The 13,173-nt window shown below is 36.4% G+C and overlaps 1 protein-coding gene across 3 annotated transcripts in view; it reads left to right on the top strand.

The window, feature by feature from the left end:
- LOC127412661 (dedicator of cytokinesis protein 2-like) overlaps positions 1 to 13,173 on the top strand; it is a 149,913-nt gene that overhangs the window by 131,343 nt on the left and 5,397 nt on the right. For all 3 annotated transcript variants that reach the window (XM_051649205.1, XM_051649206.1, XM_051649207.1), the window contains 12 exons: positions 4,189 to 4,299; positions 4,604 to 4,693; positions 4,824 to 4,928; positions 5,213 to 5,354; positions 8,393 to 8,474; positions 8,605 to 8,689; positions 9,144 to 9,230; positions 9,369 to 9,545; positions 10,906 to 10,989; positions 11,306 to 11,443; positions 11,532 to 11,650; positions 13,030 to 13,126. In XM_051649205.1, the coding sequence (XP_051505165.1) occupies positions 4,189 to 4,299; positions 4,604 to 4,693; positions 4,824 to 4,928; positions 5,213 to 5,354; positions 8,393 to 8,474; positions 8,605 to 8,689; positions 9,144 to 9,230; positions 9,369 to 9,545; positions 10,906 to 10,989; positions 11,306 to 11,443; positions 11,532 to 11,650; positions 13,030 to 13,126 (1,317 nt within the window). The remainder of the gene's footprint in view (positions 1 to 4,188; positions 4,300 to 4,603; positions 4,694 to 4,823; positions 4,929 to 5,212; positions 5,355 to 8,392; positions 8,475 to 8,604; positions 8,690 to 9,143; positions 9,231 to 9,368; positions 9,546 to 10,905; positions 10,990 to 11,305; positions 11,444 to 11,531; positions 11,651 to 13,029; positions 13,127 to 13,173) is intronic.

The following is a 13,173-nucleotide window of genomic DNA, read 5'->3' as shown; positions in this document are numbered from 1 at the left end:
TTCAACACCATCATCCCAGGTCTCCTATGGAATAAATGAACCCAGTTCTCTGTTCCCATGTCTATCTGTCAGTGGATCACCAGCTTTCTGACGGACAGGCAACAGCTAGTGAGACTGGGGAACTACCATCTCACAGGACCTGAAGTGGGAGACCCACATTGACTCCATTGTGAAAAAGGCCCAGCAGAGGTTGTTCTTCCTTTGCCAGTTGAGGAAGTTCAACCTGCCACAGGCGCTGCTGATACAGTTCTATTCAACAGTCATTGAGTCTGTCCTCTGCACTTCAATAACTGTCTGGTTTGGTTCAGCTGCGAAATTGGACATCAGAAGATTACAAAGGACAGTTCGGACTGCTGAGCGGATTATCGGTTGCCCCCTGCCCTCCCTTCAAGTTTTGTAAACTTCCAGAGTGAGGAAAAGGGCTGGTAAAATCACTCTGGACCCCACTCACCCAGCCCACTACCTTTTTGGATTGTTGCCTTCTGGCCGGTGCTACAGAGTACCAGAACCATCAGGCGCAAGAACAGTTTTTTTCCCTCAGGCTATCCATCTCATGAACAGTTAAAATTATACTATAATTATGTGCAATACACAGCCTAGTCAATTATATTATTTAACATGTCCTACCTCTTCTGCCATTACATTCCCTTGCACTGTATATAACAGATTTGTATTTGTACATACTATATGTACAGGTGCATCTCAATAAATTAGAATGTCGTGGAAAAGTTCATTTATTTCAGTAATTCAACTCAAATTGTGAAACTCGTGTATTAAATAAATTCAATGCACACAGACTGAAGTAGTTTAAGTCTTTGGTTCTTTTAATTGTGATGATTTTGGCTTACATTTAACAAAAACCCACCAATTCACTATCTCAAAAAATTAGAATATGGTGACATGCCAATCAGCTAATCAACTCAAAACACCTGCAAAGGTTTCCTGGGCCTTCAAAATGGTCTCTCAGTTTGGTTCACTAGGCTACACAATCATGGGGAAGACTGCTGATCTGACAGTTGTCCAGAAGACAATCATTGACACCCTTCACAAGGAGGGTAAGCCACAAACATTCATTGCCGTATCCAAACATGTTAACAGAAAGTTGAGTGGAAGGAAAAAGTGTGGAAGAAAAAGACACACAACCAACCGAGAGAACCGCAGCCTTATGAGGATTGTCAAGCAAAATCGATTCAAGAATTTGGGTGAACTTCACAAGGAATGGACTGAGGCTGGGGTCAAGGCATCAAGAGCCACCACACACAGACAGGTCAAGGAATTTGGCTACAGTTGTCGTATTCCTCTTGTTAAGCCACTCCTGAACCACAGACAACGTCAGAAGCGTCTTACCTGGGCTAAGGAGAAGAAGAACTGGACTGTTACCCAGTGTTCCAAAGTCCTCTTTTCAGATGAGAGCAAGTTTTGTATTTCATTTGGAAACCAAGGTCCTAGAGTCTGGAGGAAGGGTGGAGAAGCTCATAACCCAAGTTGCTTGAAGTCCAGTGTTAAGTTTCCACAGTCTGTGATGATTTGGGGTGCAATGTCATCTGCTGGTGTTGGTCCATTGTGTTTTTTGAAAACCAAAGTCACTGCACCCGTTTACCAAGAAATTTTGGAGCACTTCATGCTTCCTTCTGCTGACCAGCTTTTAAAGATGCTGATTTCATTTTCCAGCAGGATTTGGCACCTGCCCACACTGCCAAAAGCACCAAAAGTTGGTTAAATGACCATGGTGTTGGTGTGCTTGACTGGCCAGCAAACTCACCTGACCTGAACCCCATAGAGAATCTATGGGGTATTGTCAAGAGGAAAATGAGAAACAAGAGACCAAAAAATGCAGATGAGCTGAAGGCCACTGTCAAAGAAACCTGGGCTTCCATACCACCTCAGCAGTGCCACAAACTGATCACCTCCATACCACGCCGAATTGAGGCAGTAATTAAAGCAAAAGGAGCCCCTACCAAGTATTGAGTACATATACAGTAAATGAACATACTTTCCAGAAGGCCAACAATTCACTAAAAATGTTTTTTTTTTTTATTGGTCTTATGATGTATTCTAATTTTTTGAGATAGTGAATTGGTGGGTTTTTGTTAAATGTGAGCAAAATCATCACAATTAAAAGAACCAAAGACTTAAACTACTTCAGTCTGTGTGCATTGAATTGATTTAATACACAAGTTTCACAGTTTGAGTTGAATTACTGAAATAAATGAACTTTTCCACGACATTCTAATTTATTGAGATGCACCTGTATATTTTTGTCTTATTGTGTAATTCTATATATACTTATATTATTTTTATCTCTGTCTTGTTGTTGTATTGTTTGTGCACTGGAAGCTCCTGTCATCAAGAAAAATTCCTTGTATGTGGAAGCATACTTGGCAATAAAGCTCTTTATGATTTTGATTTTGATTCTAACAATGTTCAACAGTGTATGTACCTGCATCACAGGAGATTTATGTAATTTCTTAAATAAAAATTCCTACCACAGTGTCATTTCCAGCACATCTCAAATTATGTATTGTGTTAAATAGAATTCTGTGCTGGAAAAGATGCTGATGGAAATTATTTTTTTAAAGTTTTCAAATAAATTGACCAACTTCTTTGTCTTGCTGAAGGCTAATTTCGTAGCTAACATTTTATGTATCCTAAATACACATAATTAGATAATATTTTCAATTTATTGCATAATTTGGCAAAATTGCTGCTTGATTGTAAATAACGGCCATTAAAAAGTGACGTTTCCCTTGATTTTGTTATTTTTTTATTTATCTCATATTTCATCTGAAGCATGCTCGTCACTGACATGTTTGTCCACTTGGTTAACAAGTACACTAACTTTTGAGAAACACTTTATTAGAGACAAAAAATGTTGATGTGGTGGAAATGATGCAACAACTGTGGGACAGTCCATTAAAAAAAAAAAAAAAAATAGAAATAATTTTCACACAATAAAACGTGAAGTGGTTTATTTTTATTTCACTCTTTGTTTAGATTATCATAATTTTAAACATAATAATTTGTGCATAATATTAGATTTTGTATAATAATTAATTTTAATCCAGTCTGGGTCTGGGACAAGGCTAAAGTAATAAAATCTATACATAAAGGGCATTTGAAAAGTACCAAAATGAACCCTATAACACCGTGTATGAAATATGATACACAACGTTTGACCACTTCTGTTTAAGCTGATGAGCCAAACAATCTATGGTATGTTTATGGCACCATCTAGTGGTTATTTGTGAAAAAACATGGTTTCAATGTTTATATCGATCTATTTAAAATGGTGTCAGACTTGCATGAAAAGTGACTCTTATGTTGGGATAAATAACAGCTTATTTTAATAAAGTAAAAGTGACAGTAATTATTATATTGCTAAAATAAGTATTTGCTGAATATAAGCAACTTGTGCTTGGTTAAAATGTTGTATATTATTTTATTGAAAACCCCCCTTTGAAATCCATGCATCAAATATGATACAACAGACTTTTGAGGTATATCTCTCAATCACCATTACATTTACATTATAATACCACAAGATTTACCACTGTAGCATGTATGGGCTAAGAAATAACTTAAATAACACATGTATTGCTGGGCCTCAGGAGGATTATGACCTTTATAGCCTAATGTATCAAATATTATACATTTTTTAATTTTATTTATTTGTTTATGTATTTTTTTAATAGTTTGTCTAATAGTACTAAAAACAGTTTAATGTCAAAAAATTTGAATTTTCTGACAATTCTTTCATATGTTAGGCTTTACAAGATTAAATGATGAAGGCCTGATAAAAAAAAGTGTCCAATTCAGTTTTAATGTGACCTTCATATATATATATATATATATATATATAAAGCAATCTCTTTGTTTTGTGGGGAAAAAAAAGCAAAACAGCTTGGACATGAAGTTATTGTAGGCATTATATTGGCTATCACCCTTAAAGATACTTCCATTTGCATTGGCCTTTGAAAAACCCAAATCAGTTGACCACTGATTTTGTCATTCTTGCAATATATTTTGTTTAGTATTATTATGCAGTTGTGTTTCTCAGGATAATCTTCAGAACATCTATTCATTTACATGTATGCAATTGACTGACAATATTCATGTTTATAGTATGTATAGTATGCATGTTATAGTTCATGTCTCTCTCTCTCTCTCTCTCTCTCTCTGTGTTGTCAGTGGTCAGAAGATCAATGTGCCCATCAACTGGACTACCAGACGCCTCAGTCTCAACGGCAGCTCAAAGAAACGCTCTATGACACCATCATCAGCTACTTTGATAAGGGCAAGGTCAGTAGTACACATCTAGATATAATCAAAACCCTGACATTTAGTCTTAGAACTCAAATTTGATTGTCAGATACCTGCTGTCATTAATAGTCACAAAGAAATATTGTATACTTTATCATAAGTCATACTGGAAATAACACATTTGCTTCTGAAAATCAATTCAAGATGATATATAAAACAGAAAACAAGACCATTTTCATGCATTACAAGCAATATTCAGCATACTGACTTCATGATCAAGTGTGTCCATGCTGATGTTGTTCGGGTGTTGTGGGTTTTGTGTTGTTGTGTGTCTATCAATCAGATGTGGGAAGAGGCCATCACTCTCTGTAAGGAGTTAGCTGATCAATTTGAGATGGAGGTGTTTGATTATGAGCTACTCGGACAGAAACTGGTAAAACACACACTAAACAATATTGATGTTAAAACTGGAAACATTCCATGTTTTAAAGGTCAAGCATCAGTTGTTGTTTTTTTAACAATAAAATTATCATCTGTTTGTTTGGTTTATTGATTATTTGCAGAATCAGCAGGCCAAGTTTTACGAGAACATCATGAAAATCCTGCGGCCCAAACCAGACTACTTCGCCGTGGGATATTACGGCTGTGGCTTCCCTCAGTTCCTCAGGGTCAGTGTGTGTGTGTGTGTGTGTGTGTGTGTACTCTTGTGTCGTCCACATATAAACAGAAATTTCAAGTTGAAGTGTTCTGTATTTATTACATACAATATTATGTCATTGTTTACAGTATGTATTAAGTAAAATGTTAACATTTCGTAGCACTCCAAACACTCCACCATGGCCACAGTGACCATGTCACTGTGGCCATTAAAGCAAATTGTGTTTTATTAGTTACATTTTCTCGGGTACTGTAGTCATGATTATAACATGTTTTTCAACATTTATTGCATCAGAATAAAGTGTTCATTCACCGTGGAAAAGAGTATGAGCGGCGTGAAGATTTCCAGAGTCATTTGATGAGTCAGTTTCCAAGTGCTGTTAGACTCAACATCACCACAATGCCCGGAGACGACATTAAAAACTCAAACTTGCAGTGTATCCTACAGATGTTAATATATACACATAAACACACCCATTAAACATGCACAGAGTTTTTCATTGCATCTTGAGTGCATTTAATTATTTTTTAACATTAATATGAATGTAAGACCTTATCCTTTTATCAAATTTTATTTTTAGCTAGGACACATTTACATATGCATTACACTACTATATATATTTTTATTGTAGTTGTTGGATGGATAAAGTGCATTTATTGTTTCTTTTCATTTACTGTATATTAATGTAATAGTGTAGCTCTTAAGACAAATTCAAATGCATCCAGTAAAGACACATACACTGTAACAATTTATAATAGCTACACATGGTATAAAGTATTTGTAAAGCATTAGTTAATAGTTAATTAAGCATTTATTAATGGTTGTTCCTACATTGTTAATACATTGAGTATATACTCATAGTATGTAATTAATTTATATTTTCTGTAGCAAGCAATGTATTGTTATTTAATAAGTTCATATGTAAGTAGTTTGATAATGGTTTTTCATCCTTAGAAAATAACTTGTTAACCATGCATAACTAATACATTTCAGTTGATGCAAACCAGTGGTAAAGAATTGTTTATGAGAACATTAGGAAGGCAGAAATCCATAATCAACAAAGAAATTATGGTAACACTTTACAGTAAGGTTCCATCTGTTAACATTAGTTAATATGAGCTAACAGTGAACAATACTTTTACAGCATTTATTAATCTTGTTTAATGTTAACTTCAGCATATACTAACATATGTATACATAAGTTGTGTTTGTTAACATAAGTTAATGCACTATGAACTAACACGAACTAATAATGAATAATTTTATTTTTATTAACTAACATTAACAAAGATGAATAAATACTGTAAAAAAATGTTAATTGTTCATGATACCTTTTGCATTTACTAATGTTAACAAATGTAACCTTATTATTAAGTGCTACCGAAACGATTGATACATTTACATATGCAATGAATTGGGCATATATTAATGTTTAAATAATGTGTTTATAACTGTTTTAGGAACATTTGCTATTAAAACAAGTAATGCTTAATAAAGTTTATATTTTTGTGGCCTAATTTAAAGTGAGAACCTTATATATATCTATATATATATATATCTATATATATATATAAGGTTCTCACTTTAAATTATATATATATATATATATATATATATATATATATATATATATATATATATATATATATATATATATATGCCTAAATAAACATTTATTAATGATCCATTACTCTGAAAGGTTGAGATGATTATGTCATGGCCATGACCATCTTAGTAAGTTGTTTAGTAAGGATGAAAAACCATTATCAAACTGCTTATATATTAACTTCTTAAACAATAATAAATTGTTTGCTACAGTAAATAAACAGATGAGCCAAAACATTATGACCACCTGCCTAATAGGCCATTGGTCCTCCACGTGCTGCCAAAACAGTGCCGGCCTGCCAAGGCATGGACTTTACAAGACCCCTGAAGGTGTCCTGTGGTATCTGGCACCAAGACATTAGCAGCAGATCTTTCAAGTCCTGTAAGTTGCAAGTTGGAGCCGCTGTGGATTGGACTTGTTGGTCCAGCACATCCCACAGATGCTCAATCGGATTGAGATTTGGGGAATTTGGAGGCCAGGGCAACACCTTGAACTCTTCATCATGTTCCTCAAACCATTCCCAAACATTATGTGCAGTGTGGCAGGATGCATTATCCTGCTGAATGAGGCCACTGCCATCAGGGAATACCGTTACCATGAAGGGGTGTACCTGGCTGCAATGATGTTTAGGTAAGTGGCACGTGTCAAATTGACATCGACACGAATGGCCGGACCCAGGGTTTACCAGCAGAACATTTCCCAGAGCATCACACTCCCTCCACCAGCTTGTTATCTTCCCACAGTGCATCCTGGTGCAGTCACTTCCCTTGGTAAATGGAGCACACGTACATGGCCGTCCACATGATGTAGAAGAAAACGGGACTCATCAGACCAGGCAACCTCCTTCCACTGCTCAAAGGTCCAGTTCCGACGCTTGCATGCTCATTGTAGGCACTTTCGACGGTGGACAGGGGTCATTGTGGGCACTCTGACCGGTCTGCGGCTACCCCATTCACAGCAGGGTGCGAGGCACTGTGTGTTGTGACCCATTCCTCCCGTAACCATCATTAAAAATTTTCTGTGACTTGTTTTTATAATTATATAATTATTTATCACACATTTGCACATATGTAGTGAAATTCTTTTTTTTCCACATATCCCAGCTAAGCTGGGGTCAGAGTGCAGGGTCAGCCATGATACAGCGCCCCTGGAGCAGATAGGGTCAAGGGCCTTGCTCAAGGGCCCAACAGTGGCATCTTGGCGGTGCTGGGGCTTGAACCCCCGACCTTCTGATCAGTAACCCAGAGCCTTAACCGCTGAGCCACCATTGCCCCTACTGTGCCACAGTAGACCTCCTGTCGGTCCAGACCAGACGGGATATCCTTCGTTACCTTGCTCATCGATGAGACTTGAGCACCCAACAACCTGTCGCCGGTTTGTGGTTTGTCCATCCTCAGACCACTGTCGATAGGTACTCACCACTGCACCCTACAAGCCTTGCCGTTTAAGAGATGCTCTGCTCCAGTCATCTGGCCATAACAATTTGGCCCTTGTCACTCAGGTCTTTACTCCCATTTCTCCTGCATTCAACACTTTGACTACAAGAACTGATTGTTTGCTTACCATCTAATCTACCGAGACCTTGACATGTGGCCTTGTTAGGAGATGATCAATGTTTTTCACTTCACCTGTGAGTGGTCATAATGTTTTGGCTCATCGGTGTATGCAGATTTGAGAAACATACTCAACTATTTGTATGAAGCCTATTAATGTATTAATAATGTATGAAAAAATCATTTATAAATGATTTATTAACTATAAAATAATGCTTTACAAATACTTTATACTGTGTTATTATTATAAGGAGTTACCACATATTCTTGTTAATTTGTATGATTCATCAGTTGTTCTTAACCGGTCTGGATCAGATATTCAGTGTTTTACTGTCCAGCCTGTTCTTGAGATCCCGCCTCGTCTGAGGAATAAATCCGTTCCTGACCAGATCATCAAGTCAGTTTGCAGCTCATCCACAAATCAGATCACAATACATTTATCTATTCACCTTAAAAGCTTCATCAGTCATATCACAATCATTATATTTATTTTTATGTCTGTTTTCTGCTTTCTGGTGAATTTCTAGTTTCTACAAGTCAAACTATGTTCAGCGATTCCAGTATTCCAGACCTGTGAGAAGAGGGAAAGTCGATCCTGACAATGAGTTTGCTGTGAGTCCAACACAAACATGTACCCATATGTGAATCTCCCATTGACTTAAACTAATTATATTTTTTACAATCTACCCTAATCTTTTAAATTCATACACGGTGCAGCAAACATTAAAAAACTAAATCAATATTTGCAAACCAGAGGTTGAATTCAGAAGACTCAGGAGAGTTTCTGGAGACTCCGTCATCTCTTTCTTCTCACATTATAAAATTATTTCAACTCAAATAGATAATAATGTCCATTTGTTTATTAATTTGTTTGGTAGCTGTGTAATAAGCAGGATAATGAGCAGTAAGATATATATTTGTATATATATTATATATTTTTGTATTTCACAATTATAGCAAAACAAGTACACACTATCAATAGAAACATACACACACTTGCTCATTCACTAACTGTATTCTGTTAAGTGAGAAAAGATTATTGTCTTAATGATTTCTTTCTCTTCAGTCTATGTGGATTGAGCGAACCACATTCATAACCGCATATAAACTACCAGGAATTCTGCGATGGTTCGAGGCCATAAGCATGACACATGTGAGTCTCTCTTTCTGATTTCACTTACATTTATTACAGTTATTGCCAATGTAGTTACATAAATAGATAAATTGATTGATTTGTCATTATTCCTCCCAGAGCAGACAAATGTTTATGAAGTGATACTTTCTCTCACAGACGACGGTGAGTCCTCTGGAGAACGCTATTGAGACGATGGGACAAACTAATGAGAAAATCCTCACAATGATCAACCAGTACCAAAATGACGACACTTTACCCATAAACCCCCTCTCCATGCTGCTCAACGGCATCGTGGATCCAGCTGTCATGGGCGGCTTCGCCAAATATGAGAAGGTCAGCAAGACTATGTGTGTGTTTGTGAGAAAGAAAAAGAAAGAAACAGTAATAGTACAGAATTAGGGCTGTCGATTTAATGCGTTTATTTAGTGTGATTGTTTATATGAATAAAAATGTCTTTAAAAAATAGCGCAATTAATCATTCCTCTGAACTGTACGCAAGTTCGATAATAAGGAATGTTCCTACCATCAATGTACCACCTTGATGTTTTTAAAAATTTGTAGCAGTAGGGGGCAGGGACATTCAAAAAAAAATTAATGCAATTAATGCAGTATCCATTTTTTTTTTTGTTCACTATCTGAAACTTTACTGTTTTCCCCCCACTTTCTAAAATTGCTAAATACTGTATAAATGTCCAAGAGTTGAGACGTGTTCTATTTGAAACTCTGTGGAGTGTAAATGCATCTGGCTGTTCAAGCCACATATGTAAACTTTACTTCGGCCAAACAGTGATGTGTCAGCACAGGGAAAATGTAAAACATTACAGAGAAAACATTACCGCTGTTATTTGCATAGGGCTCACGTTGTGCAATCAATAATAACAAATTAAGAAATGGATGCATGTTGTAGGAGAGACAGAACTTTTTTCTTAATTTATTTGATGCAGATCGCTGACAAAAGTGAATCTAAACACTGACAATAAGTGTGGCTAGCGTGCATGGACATATCTTACCCATGACAAGCCCCAAAGGGAAAAATACACAGCGTGCACACACACACAGACACATATGCCCACTGGGCAAACTCACTTGGAATCAGATAATAAATCACATCTTTTAAATTTGCTGCCTAGCATTAGCATAATCACAGAAGTGAACTCTATTTTATTTGCATGTAGCGCGGGAATTGCAGATCGGATTTATATCCGTTTGGATGAGACACATTTATGTGGTCAATTGATTTTGCCTAACTTTTAATTACAACATGTCCACTGATTTTATTGCATGTATACAAATACTTGTATCAAAGATTTATGCCTGTAAAAAATCTGTCTAACTTAACTCTATCCACAAACTGTTTAAATTTTAAAATGTACTTATTAAAATAATTAAAATAAATGATGAGAAACCAATATCTTGCAAGTTCTTTGAGACCAAGTATAAAGCAAATATATTTATGATTATATTTTAATGTTTGTTTTAATGTACCATGATTAATCGTCATTAATCACAGAAAACTGTGTGATAAATTAGTTAAAAATGTAATCGATTGATAGCCCTATATATGTATGTATATGTATATTTAATATTTTCTCAGTAAATATTGATATGTGATTAATTGCGATTAGTAATCAATTTGATTAAAAGATTCTAATCGATTTCTTGATGTGACACTTTGTTCATCTTGTCTCTGCAGGCGTTCTTCACAGATGAATACACACATGAACATTCGGATGACCGAGACAAACTGATGAGACTCAAAGACCTCATCGCATGGCAGGTCAATAAACACAACACTCTTCGTGTCTTCACACTATAGATGTATGATAATAAGCCTTGTTTTTAGAAAATATATCTTGAATAAAGTTGATTTTTCCTAATCCATTTGCATATAAACTTAATTCAAGATATCTGAAATCAAGACACAGTTTATGGTGTTTAAAGATATTTTTGGAAAGCAACACAAAAATCCCAAATAAGAAAATGTATTTTTTTTCAGTGCTGTTTTCAGGTTAATCTCACCCCTATCAGAGGCGTTTTGTTTGGTTCACACCCGGTTAGGATTTCAAACTGTTTGAGTGTTTGACCCCCTGTAGATCCCGTTATTGGGCAGAGGAATCAGTCTGCATGGCAAGAGAGTGACCGATGACCTTCGACCTTTCCATGAGCGCATGGAGGTCTGCTTCAAACAGCTGAAGAAGAAGGTGGAGAAGGAGTATGGAGTCAGAGAACTGGTAAGAACGAGTAAACGAGAGGAGTTCACATCACAGAAGGGTGTTAGAATACAAATGCAAACTTGTATTCTCCCCCTTTCGCTTTTAGCCGGATATGGATGAGAGACGATCCACGCGTCCACAGTCTATGCTTCGCACCGTCCGACAATCCATCTGCTCATTGGCTGGATCAGAATGTGGAACGCCCACTAAGACACACCCAGACAGGTAACCACACCCACATACACATGCCTAACCACACCCATTACACCACTTTGAACCTGTATGTAACGAATAGCATACTACCATACTATTTACTATTTCTGCAGTATGCAGTATGCCATACTACCATACTACATACTATTTCTGCAGTATGCAGTATGCCATACTACCATAATACTTACTATTTCTGCAGTATGCAGTATGCCATACTACCATACTACTTACTATTTCTGCAGTATGCCATATACCATACTACTTACTATTTCTGCAGTATGCCATACTACCATAATACTTACTATTTCTGCAGTATGCAGTATGCCATACTACCATACTACTTTCTATTTCTGCAGTATGCCATAATACCATACTACTTACTATTTCTGCAGTATGCAGTATGCCATACTACCATACTACTTACTATTTCTGCAGTATGCCATATACCATACTACTTACTATTTCTGCAGTATGCCATACTACCATAATACTTACTATTTCTGCAGTATGCAGTATGCCATACTACCATACTGCTTAATATTTCTGCAGTATGCCATAATACCATACTAACTATTTCTGCAGTATGCAGTATGCCAAAGTACCATACTACTTACTATTTCTGCAGTATGCAGTATGCCATGCTACCATACTACATACTATTTCTGCAGTGTGCAGTATGCCATACTACTTACTATTTCTGCAGTATGCCATAATGCCATACTACTTACTAATTCTGCAGTATGCAGTATGCCATACTACCATACTACTTACTATTTCTGCAGTATGCCATACTACTTACTATTTCTGCAGTATGCCATGCTACTTACTATTTCTGCAGTATGCCACAATACCATACTACTTACTATTTCTGCAGTATACAGTATGCCATACTACCATACTACCTACTATTTCTGCAGCATGCCATACTACCATACTACTTACTATTGCTGCAGTATGCAGTATGTCATACTACCATACTACTTACTATTTCTGCAGTATGCAGTATGCCATACTACCATACTACTTACTATTGCTGCAGTATGCAGTATGCCATACTACCATACTACTTACTATTTCTGCAGTATGCAGTATGCCATAATACCATACTACTTACTATTTATGCAGTATGCCATACTACCATACTACTTACTGTTTCTGCAGTATGCAGTAAGTATGCTGTGCATAGTATGAACATTTTTCAGTATTCCAATTTGTATAAAATAATTAAAAAATACAATTATTAATTAATTAAATGAATGAACGTTATGCGATAACAGTGTAGCATACTACTGTTTTAACATTTATAGTTTTTAAGAAATAGTTGGTGCAGTATGCAGTCAGTATTGCACTAGTTATTCCATACTGAATGCAGCCTCTCTGTCTCTCTGTAGTGTGTCTTTAGATGGTGGCGTTCCTCCCTCTCCGTCTATCATCCCTCGGTCCAGTGGCAGTATCAGTGTGATGGATGAGAGCGGTGTTGAGGTGGAGGTGAGGATTCACAAGCGTTCTGACTGGAGGAGATTATATTCTTAAAT

The sequence above is a fragment of the Myxocyprinus asiaticus genome, chromosome 22, assembly GCF_019703515.2.
Source record: "Myxocyprinus asiaticus isolate MX2 ecotype Aquarium Trade chromosome 22, UBuf_Myxa_2, whole genome shotgun sequence".
NCBI lineage: Eukaryota > Metazoa > Chordata > Actinopteri > Cypriniformes > Catostomidae > Myxocyprinus > Myxocyprinus asiaticus.
This window is presented reverse-complemented; position numbering and strand designations above follow the sequence as displayed.